Raw genomic sequence first — 27,009 nt, 5'->3', positions numbered from 1 at the left:
GTGTAGAAGAGAGTCTATATCCACGATGCAGTAAATATGGCCTATGTATGTGGAACAATGGCAACACTTGTATTGCATGCTGTTGGTAAGATGCTCAGATCCTGGTGCTCCTGGGTCCTGCCCGCAGCACAGAAGCTCCTCTCCAGCCGTGCCGTGATGGGATGGCCGTCTGAACATTGTAATCTCGTCAGGCACTTATTACCCGACAGACATCAAGGACAATTTCATTTTAATGTGCTCATTAGCCACAACACACTATGGACATAATTGTAAGTCTGACACACAAAAATATTGCCAAAAAAAACAACATTTTTAATGCTTCAGTAGAAAAAAGGTTATATGGATTCATATAATGGGTGCTTCATTGTCAACAACAAAAACAGAGCACAGAGTGCATAATAATGTCTGTGCTGTTTACATGCCAATATTTTACACATAGAGTTTTATATGCTGTCAACTGTCAGTTACTGCAAATTAACTTTCAGAAACGAAGCGGAACTGTCAGTCAGTGTGCCGGTAACCATGGTTACGTTTCATACCCAACGAGATAAAGCCGCATAATGGAATTATGGGAGGACAATTAGAACAGAAGAAGTTAACAATCAAAAAGGACATTTTACAATATGAAACAAGCAAGAGTGCTTATAAATAAGAGGTTACTTCGTGGAATGCCTTAAGCTTAATAAAGTAACATCTTTTGTACAAATATTTAGGTTTCATGTTTAAAGAGTACAGTACACTTTTGTACTAGAATTTTAACCCTTTGAGCACAAGGCAGGAAAAAAAATGATGTATTTCCTCTCATTTGATCAATAACATTATAAAACTATTGTGCAAAACAATTTTTTTAACGTCTTCAAACATTGTGCACCAAGAGATAACCATAATCCTCTTAAATTAACAATATAAAATGATGCATAATTTCAGTCAGAACTGATATATATATTTTTATATACATTTTTACATTGACCTGAATTCAAAAGGCCCCTGATTTAAAGAAACGGAAACGGAGGCTGCAAATTGGAATTTTGCTTAGCGATACAAAAACCAGGACAGCTGCAAATGCTTATATATTGTTGTTTTTTTTCTGTTACATTCTCAGTCTTTTGCCAATTGTTAACAAAAAAATCCCCCCCCCCCCCATCATACTGGTTTTGAACTTGGAGAAGAAGCTCTTAGCCGTACTCAGAGGGTTAAATATTAGATGCTGGATCCAGCACACTTTAGTTGCATTTAAAAAAAAGTGCACTAGATTTTATTATAAAATGCATAACTAAACTGTCCATTAATGCATGCAGCATGTTACATCTGTAGAATGTGGGGAAAAAAAGGAATATAAAATTAAAACCAAGTTACAGAAACTCTAAGAAATACCTCTTCATTTTAAGCATTCTTTTTTTAACCTTCATCTTTTTCCATTTTCAGTAGCTGATTATACAGCACCTCCATATTAAACACTGTACAATTATTAAATAAATTTTAAAATAAAAAGGGGAGAAATGGGGGCCAGAGTCTCCTTTGGAGATAAATTGACATGAAACAGTAGTTATCTCCGTGCAGATTTATTTTACTGCACGTTCTTCTCCTTTCAAAAAAACGACACTTAAAAGGCTCCAGGGAGTACATGGGGTCCTAGGCCAGCTCTACTGCTTTTCAAGCTCACACACATACAAGAGGTGATCTTCAGGAGACTTCCCGTGGGTTTTGCTGAGATGAAGTTTGACGGCATGCTTGCTCGCAAAAGTCCGGTTGCAGAGCTTGCACCGGTACAAAGTGCCAGTGGCCTCCTCCTCCGGGGGAGAGGAGGGGGAGGAGAACACTTTGTCGGGCATGCCCTTGGCATGCCGTGTGATCTGGCTGCCGAGCTGCTCGCCTGACAGCTTGGCCAGATCCCTCAGCCTGAAGCCCAGGTGTGACTCCAGGTGGCTAATGTATGTGGAGGGAGTCCGGATCTGGGAGGCACAGTCGTTGCAAAAGAACACCGGGTGGCCTGAATCGAGATTCTTCAGGAACTTGGTTCCTCCTGTCCTCCTCAGCTGGTACTTGACGTTAGCCAACCAGTGGCTGATGGTGGTCATGGAGAGCCCTGTGAAGCGAGAGATGTGCATCCTCTCCTGGGGGCTGAGGTCTGACATGATGAATTTTCCATCAGACGTCTGCTGCAAGCTTGCAGCAAACTGGGCCTGCAGAATGAGAAGGTGCTGAGGGTTCCAGTTGGACTGCCGGCCCTTGCGTTTTTGGGCTGAGGAAATCTCCTCGGGCTCCTCCAAGGTCATGCCTTCCACATCAGACCTCTCAGATAAACTTGTAGGGGTGGAGGATTTTGACGCATGGCTTTCCGTCAGGTTCCTCAACATGTCGGAAATGTCAGACAGAGCATTCTCACGCAGAGGAGAACTTGATATGAATGACACCACTGCAGATGTCGTAGCCGTTGTCACAGTAGATGAGGGAGAGGCAGATGACGATGTCGAAGAGGATGACAGGAGAGCTGAACCCAAAGCGCTGTTTTTGTCACTCTTGCCTTTCGTCAAATCAATCGGCTGGTCGTTGTTGACGTGATAGAAGTATCGGTCCAGGGACTCTGATTTTTTGGTCTGTGTGGGCGGGGTGGCGATGGCCGCCTTTTCTGCTAGGCTGTTGTTCATTTTGAATAGCATGCTCATGGGATCCTGGGCTGGCAATGCTGGTTTAGCAGCTTTGCCCAAGTGGACATTCATTACTGACTGCAGTGCACTTAAGGGGTTGACAAAGGGCTGCTCTGGAGGGTGATCGGTTATAATGGCGGTGCTACTGGACAAAGCAGAGCCTGGGAGCTTTGCAGAGTCTGTCCCATTTTCGAGGGCCACCTTTTGAAGGTTATCGCTTTTCAAGTCCTTGTGACCGCTGCCATTGCTCTCTGGGGTCTTAACCCTCTTCTCTTTGGGGGAGTCCCCTCTCTCGCATTCCCCGCCCTCACTGCTGCAGGGCGATGGTGTTGCTTGTCTTAAGGGTGATGCCTTCACTTTACGGTCCTTCATCTTCTCCTCCACTTTGGCCACTTTCTCTGTAACCTTCTTGACTAGTTCTTCCATTGCTTGGAAGTTGTTTTTCGGCAGGGGAGATGTCTGTCTGCTGGGCGGAGGGACTAGGGGCTGACTTTTGTTGGGGAGCAAGATCTCTCCTCCGTTAAAGATGTTTTTCAGTGGGGAGTTTTTCCCCGAGGCACCCAGGGATAATTTCATTATGTTAGGCAGCTGGTAGGCAGCATGGATGCTGGTGTAGCCCCCCCAGCTTGGGGCACCATTCTGAGCTTTATTGATAGCTGACGTTACGGTGTTTTCCAGTGACTTAAGGATGTCGAAACCACCATTTGGACTCTCTTCCAAGTCTTCTTCAGTTAGGTAATGGTATTTCGAGGAGATGTGAAACTTCTCCTCTTCTTCATCTAGTGCTGTTTTGTCTTTCTCTCCACCCTCCTTGCTGCATTCCACCTCTTTCTCCTCCTTCTTTATCTCCACACAGAGCTTAGGGGAGGTGCAGGAAGGCGGGGGCACAGGTGGCGGCGAGAACGTCGTGGCTGCCAATGGCACAGACTGAACCTTCTCCCTAGCCGGTGTGACTGGCACCGGGGTAGGAGAGGACTCCATGATAGGCTTACCTTTCTTGATAGCTGAGTTAGTCACCTTAATGAAGTGCCCTGTCACCATCATATGGGCTGTCAGTTCCTGCAACGTGTCATGGGAACTCCCACACTCCATGCATTTGAGTATCTGGGACTTCCGCGATTCAAACTGCCAAGCATAGCTGGCACCGTTCTGGTGCCCGTAGCGGTTATTGGGAGTAATGTAGGGGCTGGAAGCTTTCTGCAAGGTGTCGCTGTGGTCCGAAGGTTTCGGTGTACCGGCAGAGGATTCTGGGGAACTAGGCAGATCCAGCTCGATAGGTGCTCTCTTCCGGGTGTTTGGGATTATTCTGGCTGCCACGGGAGCCACTGGCTCTTTCAGAGGCACTTTCTGATAGTGTTTAGTCTTAATCATATGCACACTTAGGTCCTGCAAAGACTCAAAGGAATGGCCACAGTACATACATTTAAGGACCTTCTGGGCGTCCTCTTTTCCTTCCATCTCCAGCAGTGAGCGCTTGCGTGGTTTGGACCAGCGCTTGGTGCCGTTGCTGTCGGTCTCATGGTTGTCATCGCGGTAGTGCCCGGTTTCATTCATGTGTACCGTCAGCTCCACCAGGGTGTCGTACGCAGCACTGCAGTCCTTGCAGCGGAACTTGCTGGCACCAGTGAATATGGACCCATAGAGCTTGGTACTCTGGCGGTACAGCTGCACGGTGCTCAGCAGGTTGGGCTCCGTGGGTTGTCGGTTCTGGGACACCTGCTGGAGGGTCTTGGCTATGGCAGACTGGTGCCAATCATAGCTTCCGCTGCCACAGCTGCTGCTACTGCTGCTGCTGCTGCTACTGCTGCTCCTCGGCTGCTTCTCCGGAGCCGGATGGGTGAGGTTCAGATTGAGGGATGACCAGTAGGAATTTGTCAGGAAGCTAGTGTAGATAGCCTTCATCTGCTCCAGGCTATCTGGGCCAGACGCGACCTCATCACTGGTCACTGGCAGTGCCTCTTTGACCACCTCCTCCTCATTTTTGATGGAGGCACTCTCGAAATCTGACATGCGGTCACTAGACTCGCTCAGGTGTGACTCGCTGTCCATTTCATGGCTGGAAAACTCAGCGACGGGAGAGTCCTGGTAACATGGGGGATCTTTCATGGGGGAGTCCTTCTCTGAAGACCCGTACTTTACAGGAAGCTCCTCATCCACAGCACAGTCATCCCCGTCCATATCCTCGTCCATTAATGCAGCCTCCTTCAGTTCTTCAGGTACATAGGCTGAAAAACAAGATAACCCAATTAGAGTAAACTTCACTGGATGACAAATACCCGCTTTACAATCTGCAAAACCCTCTAAAACACTTTCAATGGAAAAATATAAAATTTTGCAAATCATAGGTAAAATAATTTGTCAGAATAATTCATATGATATATTTTGTATCATTTCCAGTTATATTTATCAGTGTGTTTTATAGGGTCCTTATAGCTGAATGTGAAAAATTTCCTTCATCACACATAAATAATTTGACAACTTATCCTTCTCAAAAGGCAACAGAAACAGACTTGAAATTAAAACTACATTTGAAATTAATGAGAACATTCTGGAGGTGGCATTTGTTTTTAAAGTGATAAAGTGGTTCCATCAGCCTCAGAGAGAGCAGCTCCTGTCTGTCAACTAATGTCTTACCATGCCTTTGACTCTAATGCACTCCCTAAAAAATGGCATTTAAATTAAGCCTGTGTTTCACAGACCCAAAACTGGAATACTCATGAGTAAAATGAGAGAACATAAGACCTGAACAGAAAGCCCCTCCAAACATCATGCATATATGTTAATTTAAGGGATTAGGACATGTCGGACGGCAATTCTTTAATGGCATTATGGAGATTCGCTGGAGGAAAACAATTAGTTTTGTCTTCAGAATATATACTGAAATATAAAACTGTATAAAATACTAAGTCTTACACCAAAAGCCAGTAATAATTATCAATTCTTCAAAATTAGAATTATTTACATGTGTGTATGGAATGATTTAATTATGTCTGGATAAAAAAACACACGATAGTAAACGTGTGAGTAAGAGAGTTTAAATGCCTGCAGAGGGGGCTGATCAGATGGTGCTCTTTGTGCACGCGTGCAGACACACACGCACACGCACACACACACGCACATGTACACACACCCAGCAACATTCCGCGTGCCATCTGCTTTGAATCAGCTGAAAAGACAGCTGTTTAAGAGAACAATGATCTCGCTGACAAAGCAAACAGACCCAAACAGGGCTCAGATGAAGACGAAACACTCAAATAATTCAAGTTATTATAACAAATACATTTATACAAGTGTAGGTGATGGAATGAATGATTCGGCAAAGCAGAGATGGCAGAACAAGGTAGGTTTGGGGCCAATAGAGTTGTGCATACAAGCAGAGAGGAAGTAACCCCCCCCCCCCATGCACAAACCACACACACACACAAATCCATCAAAGCATATAACCCTGCAACACGTTAGCTTTAGTTTTTCTATACTACAGTACAATTTTCCATATCTACACTATGATTTTTCGGCAGTGTGACTCTAATAGGGCACCAGCAAAGTCTACCGAATTTGAAGAGAGCGAGGGGGTGTTTTGAAAGAGACCCAATGACCATCGACGCAGGCAGCAGCCGGAGCTCAGTGTGCTCAGGTGCTCATCCGATGGCCCCATTTAAAGGCAGTGCTTGGTATTGAATACTCACATCCCTATAAATGTAGGTAGTGTATGTGACAAATATTTAAAACATCACAAACATAAACATAAATTCTGAATTATTAATCGCATCCATTTCAGAGATAGATTATGATCGAACTTCTGCAGTTAATCTTTTAACTTCTTGAGGTTTAAATTATTTTTTTGTCATTTTTAGTCTATTTTAAAATGTTTCTAACTTTGTATTCATTGGATGCACATTTTACCCACGAACAACAGGAAACGGGACCAAAAAGTAAAGGAAAGACTGTTACAAACACTGTTTTAAGTTGTTATCTAGTCATTAGCCATTATGTTGGTCGGTATTAGACTTAATAAAGCATTTCAGTATATTCAGTATAATCATATGGCATTACATTGTTGATTCTAATACTTCATAAGCTCCAGTGAATCTCCCATCTATATTCCACTATAAATACTCTTCATAAACCATCCATAATGCATAATGAACATGGCTATAATGTTAATGTTTGTATAATGTTAATCCCTTTTTCTAAATATTTGTAGCCATGTCTATAATGCTTTATGAATGCATTATAATATGTCATGAATATGTTCATAGATTCTTACAGACATGACGCTCATAGAAAATGATACCAAGACTTGTTTATTCCAGAACAGAATGAATCAGAATTATAATTTGCATTATGCTGATTTATGTATTACTGGCTGAAAATTCCAAAAGGCTTTTACTTCACACTTGTTTAAATACCTTAAAACTGGAATGTTTAGGATTTTTCATTGAGAAGCACAAACTATGAAATACAATACTAGGAAAAAAAAGTTGCTTTCAAGATTTCTTACACGTAAACGTGGGAATAAATTTGCCATATTTCACCGTAACGATACGGTAATGTTACTGTGTGCTGCTCTTGTTTGGCTTATGATGTCATAGAGGGTTTGGGAAGAGTGAGAATTTTTAGTAATTTTATGTTTTTCAAAATGCTTTCTAGGGGTCTACAAAAGATCAGGAATGAAGCTTGTGGGGTGGAGGCAGTGATAATTACACCCGCTTTATTCAATATCAATAGGCAGAAACACCAATGTGATATTATCGGAGGGAAAATATACTCCATAACTGAAGCTTTCTCCCTGTGTGTATGTGCTATATATATATATAATATATGTGTGTGTGTGTATGTGTGTGTGTTGGAGCCAAAGACTGGCACCAAAAGACAGCGAGGAAGAGAACCATAGTCTCTGTAGGTATCCCATCGATCTAATCGATACAGACTCCCCCAGGATGCAGGAAAGGGGCAAGTCGCTGAGCTTACAGGAATAAGACAGCACTGACTGACTTTAAAAACCACATCTACTTAGGTGTGGATTGTGAAACACACTGAATACTACTAAAGAGTAGGATGTGAGACATTCCGATGGGTGACGATTGCTGACGGAGGCCTGGCTCCCTTTTCGTTATTCGTTATGCAGTTTAGCTGTTGGTTTGCTGGACAAACTCCCAGATGGGCCAAACAGCACGCACTGCACATGTTCTGAGATCCGACTCTCTGCTCACACCCTCAGATGGAAAAACGTAATAAAAAAGCTGCTAAGTGCCCTTTCTCGCCTGCCGACGCTCCAATCACAGTTTTTCGACAGTCTGGTTGCTTTTGTTTATTTTCTTCCGCATTTCTTAATTCCTCGTTTGTGATCAAGATGTTGACAGAGTGAGAATTCTGCCTAACGACGTGAATTTGCAGTCCATTTTTAGTCAAAGGAAGGATTCATATGGTATTCGCCACGGGATTAACAAAATTCTAAGACGACGAAAAATATTTGCGCAGCAGCTTGTTTTGCCTATGAAACGAAAGCTTTTATGTGTAGCATAAAAAGGAAGATCGCACATTATTTTTGATCTGAATAAAAATAAGGTGATAGTCATCAAAAACTAAAGAATATAAAACTACCGAAACACTAAAAATATATTCATGGTAGCCTGAGTAAACTGTGTAAGGCAATGTCAGTGGATTAAGCAAAACACTCAGTTTAAATGCTATCAATGGGAAGGCAGCAGCAGAGTGCGATCCGACTGTGGGATTATGCATAAACACTGAAAACGAACACTAATCACCTCCTTATGCCATTCACTTGAAGAGCGTTTGACAGCACATTCATATTGCGAGCTGCCGACTTTGCCTCCTGGCTGTGTTTGTGAGCGCATCTCCCGGGTCTTTATTCGGTGAACTAAAACTATTCCACTCTGTAGTGTACAATGTGAAAACATTTTTTTTTGTGTTATTCACATCATGGCATGGTATAAAACCAAAATTTTTCTAATTAAATCACTGCATTACCTAACAGTTACACATCAATTCTAAAAAAAAACTTTTCATAAAAGACGGTGATTTCATACCTATGGAAAAACAAAATGTATAAATACCCTATAATTATTTTTGGGTTTATCTATAGCTCATTGGCCTCATCCAAGCATAAATTATCCGGTACATACCCAAGGCAACATCTGAAGATCTTATCTTAGCATGTCAAGAACATCTTTGCTTGAAACGATGCTTCTAAACTGTGCTTTTAATTATGACTGCGGCAGCGTGGAGAGCAAACACACTGATCCGAGCCGAATTCTCATGCCAAGGAGGGCAGCTACCACATTCATCTCCCAGTCACCATGGACAGCATTACGGCTGAAGATCATCTTTTTCTGTTTTGCTTGCAGGCATCAAGAACAGATTGCAGAAGCAAACGAGAGGCACGCGTGGGGGAGGGGGGCTTATTTCAGCAGAGCATCAATAGGGTCAGTACAATAACAAAAGTTAAGAACAAGACCCCCCCCCCAACTGAAGGAGGGGCCCTCAGGTCTTTAATATATCTCCATCCATCATAATAGAAGGAGCCTAACAGAAGCGACATACTCATGTATGGAAGGACGAGGGGGCGGAGTCAGGTGTACATCTCCACAGGCCTTAATTCTCCATGATGCGTCATAATCGTGTTAAAGCAAATGAAGAAAAAAAGATTTCACAGCATCAGCAATTATACAGTCTGTTACACCACTTATTATATAACCAGAGATAAATTACCTGTGAGTTTTGCACAATGTCAGAAGGTGGCAATTTATATAACACACGCATACAAACACGCACAGTTACAGTCTGTAAACCACTAAGTTATCCACTAAGGTGTGTGTGTGTGTGTGCGGGGATTATGTTTATATTACATTGTGGGCACCAAATGTTCCTACAGTGTAATAAAAACCTGCTATTTTGATGTTGTGTGGACCATTTGTTAGATTTGTGAATGCAAACAAAAAACTAAAAATGCCAAAACTCTCATGTTTAGTTTGGTAACTTATGGTTAAGGTTAGGGCTGGGTGGGGGTTAAGGTCGCCATGTTGGGATTAGTTTTCCCCCTAGAAATGAATGGAGAGTCCCCACAAGGATATAATTACAAACCTGTATGTGTGGGTGTAATATCATTATGTAATGTCTCTAACTGCTTTTGAGAGGATGGATGAAGGTGAGAATCCTTTTCCTTAAGCTCTGCCTTAAAAAGAAAGGACAAATTACGACTTTTCCTTGAGAACATCTGATTTAAAAAAAACCTTACAAATAGGCTACCCATTAAAAGCTCACATTCAAGACAGAAAGTCTAACAAATATAATCATCTTTAGTGAGACCCTGACAGGTGATGAAGGATCTCCCAAAACCACCACCTTCCATCTCATCAATACAGATGCCGTAAAGTATTGCATTTCACAACCTACACTGTTTTATTAGCCATAAAACAAGCAGACAGAAGTCCGCCATGATATGAAGAAAACATCAACATAGCATAACCAAGGACTCTACCGATTTAGCAAATGCCGCAGCTGTGTCTGTCCCTAATACAGTCACATGGCAGTAAACGGAGGAGCAGCATCTTCATTATACAACAACCATTAAAAAAAGAAACAAAACAAAAGATGAAAACATGACATTATTATTATCACGACAGATAGTAGAGCCTCAAAGCTTATTTAAAAAAAGCGCGGGTACTTTCTGCATCTTTATGTAGCCTTCCCGCAGAGAACGGGTAACTCCTTGACATTTACAATTCACTAACAGGCACCATAATAAGGGGGTTGATTGCATCTTCTGCCGAGTCAGTCATTTAATAACTGTGATCGCTTGCATACGCGCACAATGCAAACTGTCTCCAGCAGCCGTGTTTGGGAGCATGGAGGAAGCCGGGGGCGGAGAGCCGTCACTCCCGGAGCAAGGCTCGGGCCTCTTCTGGCCCTTGGTGCAGAGCCTGGACATTACCTGGCATGCCACCCCCCACCCCCCATTTTTGGGGTGTGAGGCCATTGAGTGTGGTTTCAAACAGAGCCCCTCCCATAAACACACCGATAGCTAGACTAGACTATCCTGAATTGCGACGTTTTCAAGCTAAGAGTCCCTTTTCCCCCAAAGCTCGGCCTTGTTATTCTAACGCCTCTTCCGGGGGAAGTCAGTGAGGAGGCCCGTCTGGTTACTGCAGCAGGGTCCGACAGGCGGCTTTGACAGCTGCGTGTCGGCGAACGTGAGTTTAGCGCAGTGCCCCCCACCCCCCCCCCCCTTCACGTGACGGAAGGCAAGCGCCAGAGAGCGGAGGAGGGGGTAGTCACGCATAAGCAGCCTGTCATTTCCCCCCCACCACAAACCGGTAGCTCACCTAGACAGGTGATGCGTCGGAGGACCCTAGATGCCGGACCCCAAGACCGCATGACGGATCTGAAGGGACGAGCCCACGCCCCTCTCCTGCCAACCGCCCTCGCTGCCAATCACAGCTTCTCCCACAAATCTCCAGGAAGTGACATTTCCATCGAGCCCTGTCAGACACTGTCAGCCAAAACTGACTAGGTAGCACAAACTTCCCCCTGAAAAGCGCATGAGCATGCTTTTCATTGCCCTCTTTTCTTCACTCATCTTTCAACGGTCGCCACAACCTTCCATTTTTCATTCCTGTTTCGTATTTCCATTTATCATGCTTTTACCGAGCGGCTATTATCTAAACTCACTTATGGGCAGAAACACAAAGCAGTCACACTAACGTAGGTTTGTGTCTAGAAGTTACAGTGGGTCTTATTTATCTTTATTTATTTATGTATTTAATACCAACCTTTAACACACGAGTCGCCAACTGCTATCACAATCTAGGCACAAGACCATCTAATCACTTCAATTGATTCGACCCCAAAAAGGAATCCAGCCCATTTTGATTTTAGCCACAACCTAATTCATAAATCAAACCTGCATAAATGTAACTAACATTTGTATTAATTTATGTCATATACATTTTAATGTAGCAGGTGAAAATGCTTTAAACGCTTTTTATTTCCTTTTGGGGTAGCTAAATACTCAGGTCACAAGCGCGTCACAAGGGCGTCACAAGGGCGTAACAAGGTCGGCATGGCGACAATCCACTGCTGGCGATGTCACCTCCAATGCACACAGCATGGGGTTATGCACCAGGCAACTGCTATCTCCTAAAAATGATACGGCGCCTGCAGTTGTGATGTACCACTTGGAGCGGCGTAATTCTTATATGAGCAGTGGCATGGGGGCACTGAGAGGTCAAGGTCATTGTTCCCATGAGGGGTACAATGGGAGCAGGGAGAACGTGGAGCTTTGGGGGGGGTAGGCAGATGGGGTGGATTAAGACTGCCATGCCCTGGGATACGTCGTTGGAGGTGCTGCTTTTGGCTCTGCTTCACAGATCACATGAAAGAGGTCTCTCTTTTCTCACTGCCCCCTCCCCCCCCGGCCCAGAATCATGGGAGGCTGTCAATCTACCATTAGAGAGGAGTCGGGTAATGGAAATGAACAGTTGTGGCCCGCTGGGAGCCTCAGGGCTTGCCGGTCTCTGGGATGCGGCTGAATCTGACTTCAGGTCAGTCCCACGTACACATACCACCCTAACCGAGAAGTAACAGGGGAAATAATAGCCATTTTCCAACGATAATACACAATTTCGAGGACGCTGCTCATGTGATTCAGGTGGTCGGTGGATGTGTCAGGCGGGTTGCCTTTGCAAGGGGAAGCCCTTAATGGATAACTGGCAGGCAAAGGCGGTCTTATTCCTGCTCTAGATTTGGTTTGTCATTGGGGATCCATTACCTGCCATTCCGCTTTGATCTCTTTGGACAGGCCTGATCAAACGATGTCATCTGACCTACTCCACTTGGCAGAAACTTATCCCAGACTCATAAAAGAGGCCAACCTGGCTATAAATAAGATGACATTATTATTTTACTGTCCTATCATGTGGAAGAGACAATTATGATAATGCAGGGGGCCTGTCACGGACAGAAAAGCAAATGGGCGGCTCTCGCACAAATGTATAAGATTTTTGCCACTGGAACAGATATTTGCCCTTTATTTGGAAATGAAAGAGGGAAAAAAAGCTTCAAATAAAAGCTGTAACCTCAAGCAGCTCAGGCCAGATGTGCCAAAGGTGGGAAGCTCAACTGGTGACCTTTTCTGCTGCCCTTTGTCATCTCAAGGTTGGTTGAATTCAAAGTGGACGACGGGAAAATGCAAAGACAGGCCTGTACACTTTAGCCAGGAATAGCAATAAAACATAAAAAAATACATCTCTGGGGTTCAGAGGAGAGAAAAACCGCTTGCAATAAAGCTTGAGAATAGCACAGCTCCGAGGCAATTCTGACTGCAAAACACAAACCATTACGTTTCTGCATTATCTTTTAATTTAATCTTGAATGACTTATAATTCATCACGCAAGGCTTCAACCATATCCAATTATTCTCAGGGCCTTGATTGACAACAAAGGTGATTTATTAAGCTAATAAAAAGTGATATGCACTGGGCTTGAACTAAGAATAACCAGCTGGACAGAGCCATTCTCTCTTTCTTTTTATAAATGCTGTGATTATGCCACTTCCTGGGTAAAAATGAAATCAATCTGGCCTCCAAGGGAGTTGGCGGCTACCCCCAGCCGTCACCCCGACGGTTCCCTTTAAGCGAAAATTTCAGCGTTTCGGCTCGTGGCCCGAGAGAACGCAGGAAACGAAAAAGGCGCGTTTCATGGTGAGCCGTGAATGATTAAACGCTCAGTCTTTGGCCTCACGGATTCCAGCCCTTCGTCCACCAATGAGCTGCTTGATCATTCATTATTGTCGCAAACCCAAAGCCGAAGGCCTTTAACTCGTTACTTAATAAAAGCGTTTTGGAGACAATATTAGGAAATATTAAGCTGTTTATGGCAGAACACATGTGACAAGGCTCCATCCTGCAGTTCTTAACAGACGTCCTTCCCTAATCCTGTATTGGCTCTCGTACTGCAGGATATGCCTTTTCTATAGCTAACACACAATCAAATGACTTGCTGATGGACTTTGATATTGCACATATAGACATTTCTTGTGGTGGACAACGATGGATGGTTTTCTAGGGTTGGATGAAAAAAGAGAGAGTTTGAGATGCCCTGGTACTCTCGCCCCAGCACGATTCATTCCCCCATGTGGTGCTGACGAACTGGGCCACAATTATGGGGTAAAATGCCAGGCTGTGCACATGTACAGCCACAGCCACGGAGCCCTGCATGTGAGGTGCAGCTCAACGTTGGGCGGAAAGGCATCCAGATCAACAAGAGATGGAACGTAGACATGGAGGAGCAGCAGCGTATGGTGTCATCATCATGTCGTTAAGCTACTGCAGACTGGACCCTTGGGGCGTGAGGGGGAGCGGGGGGGGTTGTGATGAAGTGGTGAAAACACTGCCCTCTTCTAATGCTCAACACGACGGGGGGGGGGGGCTGGGGGCTGCAGTAGGGAGGGTGAAGGCTTCCACCACTAACGGTGCAATCAGAGACCACTCCATCAGACGCTGGGAGACAAGTTAGGCGTCAGAGCAGCATGAGGAATGATGGAAAGGACACTGCACTCAACGCTGGCGGTTAAGGATGCCACTTAACAATCATCCGCACCATCATGAAGGACAAAAACTTGCCATATTTAATATACTAATGCAAGCTCATTGGTAGTGGCACAAATTTTACTTTACATTATACATATTTAAGACTGTGTCATATTATTCATTGACAATGACTAAAATATCTGTGTCCAGCTAGCTGTGTGTAGAATGGAAAAGTTATTTAAATAACCTTTTATTCAGTAAAAAAAAAAAAAAAAAAAACAATTTGCTCGTTAATTAAAATAATAATATTTTAACAGGGAAGGGCATAAATGTGTTGGTGAGCCCTGGGCTCACGAAACACAAAACTGTATGTCTGTGTGAGGTCACAAGCAGAGTACCAAGCAGAGTACCAAGCAGAGTACCAAGCAGAGTACCAAGCAGAGTACCAACAGAACTAAAGGTCGATGCAACTAAGACACCTCAGATGTTTGAAGTGTTAAATCAGGGAGCTGCACATTTACCAGCTGCCATATGCAAAAATACAGAAAAACAGGCATATAAAACAACCTGATTTTCCTATCCGGAAAAATAAACTGACAAACAAAATGACAGTTAAGCTGTGATTCTTCCAGCACAAATGTTAACGAGGATGCGGGATTCAAGGGAAGATGCAGGCAGATAGCGGATCTCGAAACAGCCTCACCCTCACTTTACGTTCTCGACTCCATATTTTTCCCATCTATCTCTTTTCCGAATTTCTTACCATAAGTAGTATCACCTGCCTCATAAAAAAAAAATAGTAATAATAAGAAAATTAAACAATTAAACACCTATAGTCTGGAGCCTTTCATTGTAAGTATTGTCGTATTTTCTGTGTTGTTGCTGCACTGTGATTTGTGTGCATCTCATAAGGGGGGGTGTGGGGGAGGAGGGGACAGAACTATCACCGTGGGAGTCCCATGACATATCTTACAAGCTGAGATTTGCCAGTAGAGGCTTTGGGCAGCGAGGGGATCACACTCTCCCGTTCATCTAAATGCCGCCTCCCAACTGCCTCTGACCCGGTGTGTGTGTGTGTGTGTGTGTGTGTGTGTGCGCACGCTCACATGGAGGGGAATGCTACGTGCTGAAATTAAACACAAAAGGATGTAAACAGGATGCGTAATTAAGACAGTACCCAGCCAGACAACATGACTGCTGCATGACATAACACGTACGCGGGCCGAGTGGGGTTTCTGTGGAGGAGACGGAAAATATAGCAGGCGGAGGGAGGAGGTGAGACGAGGGAATGCTGCAAGGGCTTCCGACACAGTGGAGTCCTTCCCTCTCTCCGCGTAAAGGCGCGTTATGCAGAAGGGGGAATTCATCCCATTTTTTAATAGTTTTTTTTTCCCTCTGAAGCAAAAGGCCAGAGTCCTGTAATTGTGAATGACAAAAATCAGCCAAAGTAACCTGTAACTTCGGTCCCCAAACATTTGCTCTTGTCCTTGTCTTCAAAAGCCTAAGTGGCCAAGATAGATAGATAGATAGATAGACATAATTCAGACACACCAAATAGCAGAACTTAACTTACAAAAGGGAAATGTGCAAGGGAGCAAAAAGGCCAACCACCGATCCGGTTGCCTGTGGACACGTTTTGCCTAGCTGGTCAAAAACTAACCAACGAGCAGAATCACGAGACCACAGGTGCTCTCTGTCAGTCATTAGGCTGTCTAGATACGTCACGAGTATGACAGGTCTATGCTGTCCAGCAATCCGCAAGCATCAGGCAGCTTCGTAGCCTCCCCAATAAAGCACTAAGGCTCTTTTGCTATGCAGGAACAAAAATTTGTTCCCGCTCTTTCAAAACAGTTCATCACTTTGTTACAGCATGTAAATTATTTAATGCACTTGGTATTCATAATTATGTATCAAGTCTTACTAGACTTGGGGGAAAAAAGAACCTTCTAAGAGAATGTATTAAATAACATTTATTTTACCTATTTCGTTGGGTCAGAATAATGTGACCAGGAGATTTTCCCATATTTCAAAGAAATGTTAAGCAGGTCCTATTAATGTTTGGGCAAAAATTATTAATGCCGTATTGAATTTTTTTGAAGGATCACTTTACTTAAAAACAAGGACAAACAGGCACTGTAATATTAATACGGAACTGATTGATATATTACTGAAACAGACAGGAAGCATTTTTCTTTCTGCCAGCAAATCTGCAGCAAAAGTGCTCGCAAGATCAAGGCAAACTGGCATTTTTGTGCAAACTTTCTGGCTGTAATTTTCGCTCTGGGATGCAGTGTCACATTTCCACCTGCGCAAAGGCTGGGTCTCGCATGAAGAGATACTCCACCACGTGAGCAACCGGGGGCTAGATGCCCCATTCCATTGTCTACACCATGTTTTGTTTGATTCCCGTGGGCGAAGGGCAGAATCGGGGGCAGTAAAGGAGGGATGGGGGAGCTAATATGAGACCCCTGCCCTCTAGCTACCTTTTTTGCAAGGTTTATAGGTGGATCAAGCGGGCCCTTTATGCTAAAAAAAAAACTATTTTATATGTAATAATATTAAATAATAATACACTGATGCCAGTGCACACTATGGGCTTCAGATAATACAGATTATAGCTACTATAGATTTGCATTTCAGTCGTTTTTTCATTCACAGGAAAATATTTCAAAATGGCAACGGGGGTCAGATCCTGGACGTATTTTGAGTTTAACAAGCTTTGAAGATCTGGGATGAAATGCGGCAGTTTTTAAGGCTTAATTAGTGCCTTGGACTAAGTGGAGCTGCCTTTGAATTCAATTACCTGCCGCCGGGATGGTGCCAGAGGGGCTTCGCGGCACAGGGATGTGGCCGTAAAGGTCAGCCGCGCACCGGCAGGAAAAACAAAAGGCTGTCGTTGGCTGTGTAAACAGCCTGTTAGCCTCGGCGGTACTGCCAATCACAGAAGCCTTGTGACTGCAGAAGATGCTTAACTCCTTCAACCCCTATTGGTCCCTGTGTGGACACCCCCCAGAGACATGACAACATGTGGTACAATCTTTCAAAGACATACATACTTATTTATGCAGATAATCCAACTAGCCACTTTGACATAATCAGTCATATAACATGATTTTCATACACTCAGTAGCCACTTTATTAGGTATACCTAGCTACAGTAGTTAGCACTGACTACAACCCACTTTTGCTTCCAGAACTGCTTCAAGGGTAGATGAGTTATGTATGCAAAGAGGCCTCTTTTCCCACTACTATTGTACTGAGCTGTTAATTTTGCAATTGTGGCCTTCCTGTTAGCTTAGCAGAATCTGACCCTTCTCATTAACAAGGTGTTTTTGGTCAAACGTTGCTGATTGGATATTTTTATTTGTTTGTTACACTGTATCTCTGTAAACTTTAGACACTATTGCACATGAAAAATGCCAGGAATGTGGCTGTTTCTGAGATAATGGAACTGATATGCCTGGCACCAACAATCACTGCATATTCAAACCACAGGTCTTACAGTAGCTGGTCTAATGAGTTTCATTCACTCTTTGGAGGTGCAGGCTACGTTCGTTGACAAGCAGGTGTCCCAAGACTACATGACTGACAAAAGAAAGAAACCCTTACAATTCACTGGAATGATATACGCAAATTACACACACTGCGATATATTCGAAATAGCTCTGATAGGCTATGATGAAGGGGATTAGGGAAAGAGCTTAGAACCCTCCCTGGAAGAGTTAGACCTGCCAGAGCGCCAATGAGGTCAGACTTGTTGGGGATTGGAACTGATATAGTGCTGAGGCGTTGTCTGCTACACGGCTGCACTTGAGTCCAAATATGTAGTGGCCCATTCGGGTCGGTGCATTGGAACATCTTGTTTCTTTGGTATAATGAACATCTTCTTCGTTTGTAAATTTCACATCTCGGTATCAGTACTGCACATCAGTACACAGACCGGGGAGTGGTCTGATCTTTGTGGGTCGGTACACCTACCATAGGTCTGGTCACTCTGATGGCTGCCATACTCAGGGAGTAGCTGTTGCTCTGGCAGACTGACTCCTCCAAATGGTGTTCAATGTCTCTACTTTCATCAGGTGTATTATGGAATTCAGGCAAAGGCACTCTCTGGGTGTCTTGTCTGTTGTCTCAGTGTATGCTCCGACTGCAATGAGCAATGTTTTGATGAGGGACACATTTTATTTGCAACTTTGCTCAGTAGTTGAAGTGGCATAAGGTGACACTCCTCTGCTCATGGGTGATTTCAATGCGACCACTGGCATTGATAAGGCTGGCTATGAGGATTTTGTCAATTCCATGGGTCTGGCAACTGTGATGAAAGTGGCTCCATGTTCCTTGACTCTGATAAAAGATTCCAAGATCAAGCTGTTACTAACGAGTCTGCATGCAGTTTGTGTGAGGAATTTAGAGACTTGGGTGCAACTGCCAATTCTAATGTGATGTAGGAGACCTTCTGTGATAATACCCTGATGGTTGCTGTGGGTTGTGCTGGTGTTACCAGTCTTCCCTGAAGGAGGTGTTTCATCTCACAGGGCACCCTGAATATTATCAAGAGGAATTGCAGTATATGGCTTGATGGCAACTTCAGGCTGTACTGGGAACAGAGAAGGATGGTGGCAAGAGCCCTGAAGGTGGATATGGAGGCGTTTGTTAGAGGAATCTGTGAGCAGATGACACTCCATCTATGGTCTAGTGACCCACGTCCTGCTTACAATAAAACAAGGATAATATAAGCATTATGAATATCCAAATGTGTTCCTGGGAGAGTTGCGGTCAGGGTGGGTGATGGAACGGTCCTTATGGATGACACCGCTGGGCCGGCTACCTTGAGCAGCTGTTTGAAGCTGACCCTGCGACTAGGATGTTGGACATCTCTGGGTCCACAGATCTTGAAGCTGACCCTCCGTCTAGGATGTTGGACATCTCTGGGTCCACAGATCATGAAGCTGACCCTCCGACTAGGATGTTGGACATCTCTGGGTCTACAGATCTTGAGGCTGACCCTGTGACTAGGATGTTGGACATCTCTGGGTCCACAGATCTTGAGGCTGACCCTGCGACTAGGATGTTGGACATCTCTGGGTCCACAGATCTTGAAGCTGACCCTCCGACTAGGATGTTGGACATCTCTGGGTCCACAGTTCTTGAGGCTGATCCTCCGATTAGCTGGGAACCACCTAATCTCCCTGAGCAGGTGGTGAACCAGCTAGGGGTAGGGAAGGCCACGGGGACCTGTGGTCTCCGGGGTGAACTTCTCAGGCTTGTGGTAAGGCTGTCCTCCTGGCATTACGGGCAATCTTTGCATCAGTTTTGGTGACGGGCATCATCCCAACTGACTAGGAAATGGGACTTCTTGTCACTATCTGGAAAGGGAAGGGTGATCACCTGGATTGTGGCAACTACCAGGGGATGACACAGCCATCAGCAGTGTGTCTGTCTCCAGAGAGAATGTTGATGGCATTGAGAGGTTCACTTACCTTGGAATTGATATTCTTGTCTCTGGTGACTTCCTATGAAGTCAGTAGACAGATTGGGAGAGCATGGGGGTCATGAGGTTGCTAGAAAGGGGTGTGTGGCACTACTGGTATCTTTGTAAGAGGACGAAGGTTCAAGTCTTTAGAGTCCTGGTGCTTCCTGTTTTGCTGTAAGGCTGAAAAACATGGACACTATCCAGTGACCTGAGGCTGGACTTTGGTACTGTGTCTCTTCAGAGAATCCTTGGGTACCGCTGGTTTGACGTTGTGCGGGTACCTGAGGATGATCCGGCTTGCAGGACCAGGCTAAGGGGATGCCTTTTGTAACACCTGGCAGAAGCAGATAAACGGCCATTTCCAGAGGGTGGGACTGGACTACGTGTTGGCCTGGGGGGGGTCACCAACTGGAATCCCCAGGTATTTCATTGTGTGGTTGGTGTGGCAACATGCTATTTCAGTGCATGTTTGCCAACCTGACCTGACCTGACTGACCAAGATTTCCTACATTATTATTATAATATTCTCTAAATAGTTTTTAAAATCTTGAAGTATTTAGTTTTTTTTTCATCTGTTGGCTAAATTGCCTGTAGGAAATTAGATTGTAGTGAAAATATTAAATAGAAAATAGATGTTATAAATGATGATATTGATTTTGCTAGCTGGAGAAACAGGGACGTGTACTGTAGTGCGTCGCATGACAGGCAGTCATAGTTATACCTGCTGATGTGCCTCTTGGGTCACTGTTACGCTACGCAATGACGTGTGAAACACTCCCCTTTCTGAAAATGCGGCTTTTCGATATTGAGCTATCGAGACCGGAACCCCCTTGGGTCTGAGGAGCCTGGTAAGTGGCGCAGAGCTCACAGCAAGGGCCCACACCTACATTGTAACAAATTTCCAGTCATTGATCTCCTGTAGCCTAACACCACAAACGTCACACAGCTCCCAGGACTGGGAGGCACAACGACAAAGCCGGAGCGTTTCTGTTAAAATGAATTTGCAGGACATGAATCCCAAGCCCCCTCCCCTTCCACCCGCAGCTCAAATCCACAGTTTAGTGGTCATGTCCGGAACACTGTGCAAGGGGGTGTACCACAATACAGCTGGCCTCCTTGCGAGCCGTGTCCATTTGTCTGGAATTCCACAACATATCACGTAATTGATGGATGGAGATTTACTGCCCTCCCACACTCTGCTTCATCCCGCTCCCTTTTTTTCCTGAGAAAAAATTCCGCGGCTCTGGGTGTACGGGGCCTCAGGAATTTGTAAACACTGCAACCCTTGTTAGAACTGTCTGAGACATGCTCTCGCCGCGGACGTTACGAGCAGCAGCGTAAAGGACGTGCCAGGAGCAGCTGGGGGAGGGCGCCCCCTATCGTCAGTGATGGACTGTCCTGACATGGGGTCGTGACCTTGATGGGCCACGCTCTCAGCGTGGGTGACGGGAATGATGTCGTCACCTTGGGGTGAAGATAAGCAAAGAAGGTGTAGACGCAGTTTGGGGGGGGGGCATTTGCTCAAGAATGCTTTATTTTCACACTATTTTTATAGGGGAAGAGACTTTGAAAAAAGAAAATGACATAATTTACTGAAATCTTTTGAGAACAGTATTTTTTTATTAAAGTATTTGGTATGTGCAATGCTTTCATTATAATGTTTGCGAGTAGAGATGATTAAAAAAAGAGGGAAGTTCTCTGGTATCGGATAATGGCCAATCAAACAGGAAAAATAAGACACACAGTAAGCCAAGTAAGTCAAATCCTCATTGTATTTACCTAGCGGTTTGAATTGAGGCAAATTGTACAATATAATTCTTCCAAAGTGTACACTTGGCAATGTCGTTCTGATCACGGTTTTGGAGTAAGATTTCCTGCTTGCAACAGGGGTCTGACATCTCGCAAGCATCAAAAGCACAACAGCATCTGAGTGTAGTTTTTTTCTGGGTTTATTTTGCCTGTGATCACCATCATTTAAACGTTCCTGATCCAAAAGTAGATTCCCCCCCTTCGTCTTATAGTTCAAACTGAATGACACTGTTAATATTTCATGTGCGGCCTTGTGAGGCTCAGTACTCCAGAACAGGGAGATGGCAGGGAGAGAGTGAGTGAGCGAGCGGCAGGTAACCAGCAAATGCTTCTTGCCCTGGGCGAAGCTTTAGGCTAAATCGTTTTAAGCAAAGTACGGAACGAGGCTGTACTACACCTCCCGCGCTCCCATCACGTTATTTTCCAGTGTTATGACTATTCCCCCAGTGCAGCTGTGAAAAGAGAAACCTCAAATCATCCTGCAGCTTAATCTCCTATCAAATAAAATGGATGAGAGGCGGAAGGGAATGATGCCTACAGTTATCTGTAGAAAAGAGAGGAAAAGAAAGGATGTGCTGATTTCGTCAAAGCTATACCTGCAAGGAAGCCATAAGAGCATTGCTGTTGATATCAAAATCATAAAAGGGTGATTTTATCTACAATATGCTTTCAGTCTACTGCCCCCCACTGGTCGGCAGATATATATAAACCAGTCAGACTACAGTGAAGAAGAAGCTGTGCATAACTTTGATTCATGCACCTGAGTTCCCTCTAGCAGGTGTGAGATAGATAGAGGCAGGTGGTAAAAGAGGGGTGTACGCATCACAAGGGGGTTGACTCTGTTCCTGCCTCCTTATACAGCTCGTATACTTTCATCTGGTCCCCCCAGGAAAAACGCTAGCGGACCTCCTAACCTTCGTGTGTCATAAGAGTATGGATCTGTGCTTAAAAATTTCCAGGAGATTCACAGAGCTCCCTAATTAGAGGGTAAATTCGCCAAAAAAATCCTGATAGGTTACTGCTGGTGCTGGCTGCGGTGAGACGACCCCAGGGAACACTTATCTCATTTCTGTAAGTAATTACGCCAGCACCTGCTGTGTGGCTTCCCAGCCTGTAGTTGGCAGTGCCACACAATTCCCAGTGAGGATTTCAGCAGGGTTAGACTGCTCCTTATATTCACAGAAATCGCAAACCAAGAAGAGGTACTGAGGGGGGGCTTACAATACTTTATTTCTGTGAATAATTATATCCAAAAGCATACAGTTCTACTTATGTGTTAGGGAACAAATACACACACACACACACACACACACAGAGATTTGTAATGATATCTTTGGGGGACTCTCCATTGATTTCTATGGGGAAAACTCTAATTCCAACATGACAACCTTAACCATAAGTAACCAAACAAAATACGAGACTTTTGAAAAATGCTGACATTCTGAAATCGTTCACTGTTAATTTCCTCTAATTAGTTACTAAACAAAGCGTGTGGGTAGGTGGAGATTGTGCGATTTGTTTAATTCTATTTTTAAATAGTTCTCACTGTAAGGGAGAAGGACAGCAGATGCTGGGTGCCGCTCGGACACAGCGACCTCCCCCCCCCCCCCCCCCCCCCCAGCCCATTTGCAGAGAGCTTGGTTCGATGAGGTGTTGCTGGAATCTGTCTGTTTACACATGGTGCTTTCTGCAGGGGAGGTGGTGATGTGGGGGGGGGGGGGGTGAAGGTGTCAGCACTCCCAGGGAAACCCCCAGCGCGACGGCACCCAAATTACACCCCCAGAGAGCGCCTTCATTGGCCGTCCTCCGTGGCGGATTGTGAGGCTGCAATAAAAGCCCAGAGAATCCAATAAACTGAGACTGGCGGGCGGGTCAGACTAGTGATTCCGCGTCGAGCCGTTAACGCAGACCACCACGTCGAGCCGTTAACGCAGACCACCACGTCGAGCCGTTAACGCAGACCGCCACATCAAGCCGTTAACGCGGACCGTCGAGCCGTTAACGCAGACCGCCACGTCGAGCCGTTAACGCAGACCGCCACGTCGAGCCGTTAACGCGGACCGTCGAGCCGTTAACGCAGACCGCCACGTCGAGCCGTTAACGTGGACTGCCACGTCGAGCCGTTAACGCGGACCGTCCAGCCGTTAACGCGGACCGCCACGTCGAGCCGTTAACGCGGACCGCCACGTCGAGCCGTTAACGCGGACCGTCGAGCCGTTAACGCGGACCGCCACGTCGAGCCGTTAACGCGGACCGTCACGTCGAGCCGTTAACGCGGACCGTCCAGCCGTTAACGCGGACCGCCGCGTCCGCTGGCCTGCAGCTAACAAGATACACCCAGCTGAGTTGCACCGGCACGAAACAAAGAACGTAAAAACAATACAAGCCTTGGCATTACAAACTATCCCACTCATGCATTTCTGAACTCACAACACCTATTAGGAAGAACATACACTTTATCGGTGTCTAATTCTTCACACCGTCATGGCCTCCAGTCATTATCCCGCCATATACGGTATTTCGACGGTATTTTCAAGGGCAATGCTATCTCGGTATTATGAAATCTTGCCTATAAAATTCACCACCCCCATCTAACTCTGAAGCCAGGATTTTGGGCATCCCACGACACACAATATTACCGTAATGCCACTCAAGCCTAGAAGAACACTCTACCTTTTCACTATTCCTGCTCCCCAAAAAGCACGAACCTGAACCACACAGTATATCTATCAAGTTCTGTCCATCCATCCATCCATCCATCCATCCTCCATTTTAATTGCCAGGGAGAGGAGGAGCAAACCAATATGTGTCTTATTCTCTTCCCCCTCCGTTTTACTGGGGCGAACCTGAGCCAAGCTCTGGAAGAGGCTGTATCTTTTTTAATTATCTTTACCCACTTTGATTAATTAGGCTGTCTGACAATAGTGTGTTTCTAATGCTATTCACCTGCCATCCCTGACTGACAGACTTTCTGTCTGATTCAAAGTAAACAGCTGCTGCCATGATTGCCTAGCAACCAGGAGGTGATGGATGAGTCCCAAAGATGGATGGCTACAATAAATCATGTCTCCTCTTATAAAACTAGAAAATGGGGAGGGGGTGGCAAAACAAAACAACCCTTTTCTATTATGAAACTTCGGAAGAAGTATTCCCACTGACCCTCCGTCGACTCAGGCCTTGTGTGTTTTTGGTTTTGCATTACGGCGGAAGGTGGGGAGGGGTGGTTTTGCCGCTCCTGTAAGTCTCAGGGTGTGCTGACGAGACAAGCCGGTGCCCGGCGAACGTGGCGAGGAGGCGACTCGGTCTGCCGAGATTCAGCGAGACGACACCGGACTCCTGCAATGAAGCCCTCGCCCGGATAAAGCTGCGGCAAATTTGTACCGGCACCGAGCTGAAAGCACTGCGTAATCCATTTGCACCCCCCCTCCCCCCAGAGATGTGGAAAAAAAAACGAACCGCACAAACAAACCACGCCCACCCTTCACCCTCATGTGGCGGAGCTGCTTCTGAATATCATCAAGGCCGTTTTGGGATGAAAGGCTGGAAACAGGACGTTTGATGATGTGGCCTATTTGTAAAAGTCAACTAATCAAAACATAACAAAACCTAGAAAGCCCAACAACATTATGTAATTTATGAGGGTATTAAAAATACTAACGTTAAAAACTTTATAGTGTACATAGACTCTTGTATATTGCAGCACAGAGTACATATTTCTTGAAGTATCTACAAATGTAAATATTTTCACATAACCAAACAGCTACTGTATATTGTTAAAGAATCATGTTACACAAGTTTGTTTTTGTTTACCGAATGATACTTCGCTTAAATTAACACCACAACACAAGCCATAATACGCATGTAAACTTCTCAACTGTTTAGTTCTCCAATGTGTTTATTTCACAGCAAACAAAAGCTTTTTCCAACGAACATACCCAACATAATCACATCCAGCGAGGCATACTCAGTTTGTTTAAAATGTAAAGACACTTAAATACACTTCCAAAATGGCTACTTTGTAGTTTGACACCCTACATTTAAACACTTTGGTTCGCCAGTGGAAGTTAATGCGTAAGTGTGATGGCCCAAGGGGATTTAAGGGGGAAGAGGGGGTCCTAATTAAGCCCAGCTGTTTCAACTTCCTTTTCCAGCTTTGATGGTACATCACCCCTCCTTTAGCCACAAAACATCATTACAGAAAAAAAAAATTCAAAAAGGAAGAAAACAGAATTAATCGGCAACAAATCACAATTACCATAAGTAACTTTTATTTTACTTTTCAGGCTGATTTTCTGTATCTGTGGTGGGAAAAAAAAGGCAAATGTGGTTATAAAGCGCAGCTGGTTCACTGATATCCGTTAACAAACAGGCAGAGAGCAGAGCCATCCATCAAAGCCCTCACATCTCGGCCTCCGTCTCCGTTCCCACTCTTCCAACTCTCAGGTTACAGCTTTACATGGCCAGTCTAAATAATATTCAGAAATGATAAATGGTGCCTTAAGCCTCGTATCCATCATCAATCTTTTCTTAAGAAACATCCGTCTTCCGTAACGCGCCTTTGAATCTCGTTTAGGTATCCGGTAGCAGGCTGCTGCAGCCTATGAGTGATACCTGTCATGGTTGGGAACGCGATGGGGCAGGGTGATTCCACACACACAAACACAGACACACACACACACACACACACACACACACACACACAGAGACACACACACACACACACACACACACACAGAGACACACAAGAACCAATCAAGCTCATGTACATGGGTGCCCACACATCCCCCACAGGTGATGCCCACCTTCACATACTCTGACAGCCTTGACCAACACCTATCACTGCCCCCCCCCCCCCCCCTTTGTCTCTGTTGTCCCATAATGCAATTTCCAATCTCCCCAATTAGTTTTCTAAAAGCCACACGATACTTTAGGGCTCAGGCTGCCCTGCCCTCCACCTCATTCCACACGGATCAGCGTTCCCCGGACCTGGTGAATGACCCCCCCCCCCCACCCCACCCCCAATCAGCCCACATCCCAGACTCTCACGGAGGGGAAGAAGAGGCGCCCCACACACATGAACCGAGGTGTCTGCCAAGGCCCCGTTTTTGATAAATGACACGTGTCATTCTGTCAGGAGGGACGGAGCGGGTCAATGATGTATAACTCTGCTGAATAGGAAATCGACTGTTTGGCACCGAGCTGCTATTCTCCACGAGGATTCCGTCTCCGGACCCCGAAAATGAAATGCACCGCCTCTCCCCGTACACAGACCAGCCCGGGATTGACGCCTGACCCTGGGGGCCTGTTCCTCCCTCTCCCCCCTCGGCTCTCTAAAAAAAAAAAAAAAGAGGGAGAGAAAGGAAGGAGAGAAGAAGAAGAAACTACGGCTGGCTCAGTGCAGTGAGAGGGCAGTTATATCTATCAAAGTCTGCCCCTACAACAATGATGCCACTATTTCAACCGAAGTGCGTAACTCTGACGGATGCCCATAAAAGGGGGGGGTGTTGAAACACGACCGCCGAAAATGCAC

General features: G+C 45.1%; 1 protein-coding gene across 1 annotated transcript in view; it reads right to left on the bottom strand.

Moving 5' to 3' along the window:
* Window positions 1-289: 289 nt before the first annotated feature.
* LOC125706222 (teashirt homolog 3-like) overlaps window positions 290-27,009 on the bottom strand; it is a 33,581-nt gene continuing 6,861 nt past the window's right edge. The window contains exon 3 of the mRNA XM_048972804.1: window positions 290-4,873. Within this exon, the coding sequence (XP_048828761.1) occupies window positions 1,644-4,873 (3,230 nt within the window). The 3' untranslated portion in view covers window positions 290-1,643. The remainder of the gene's footprint in view (window positions 4,874-27,009) is intronic.

This window comes from Brienomyrus brachyistius, chromosome 13, assembly GCF_023856365.1.
Source record: "Brienomyrus brachyistius isolate T26 chromosome 13, BBRACH_0.4, whole genome shotgun sequence".
Lineage (NCBI taxonomy): Eukaryota > Metazoa > Chordata > Actinopteri > Osteoglossiformes > Mormyridae > Brienomyrus > Brienomyrus brachyistius.
Note: the sequence above shows the minus strand (reverse complement) of the source record. Positions and strands in the feature narration are given on the sequence as shown.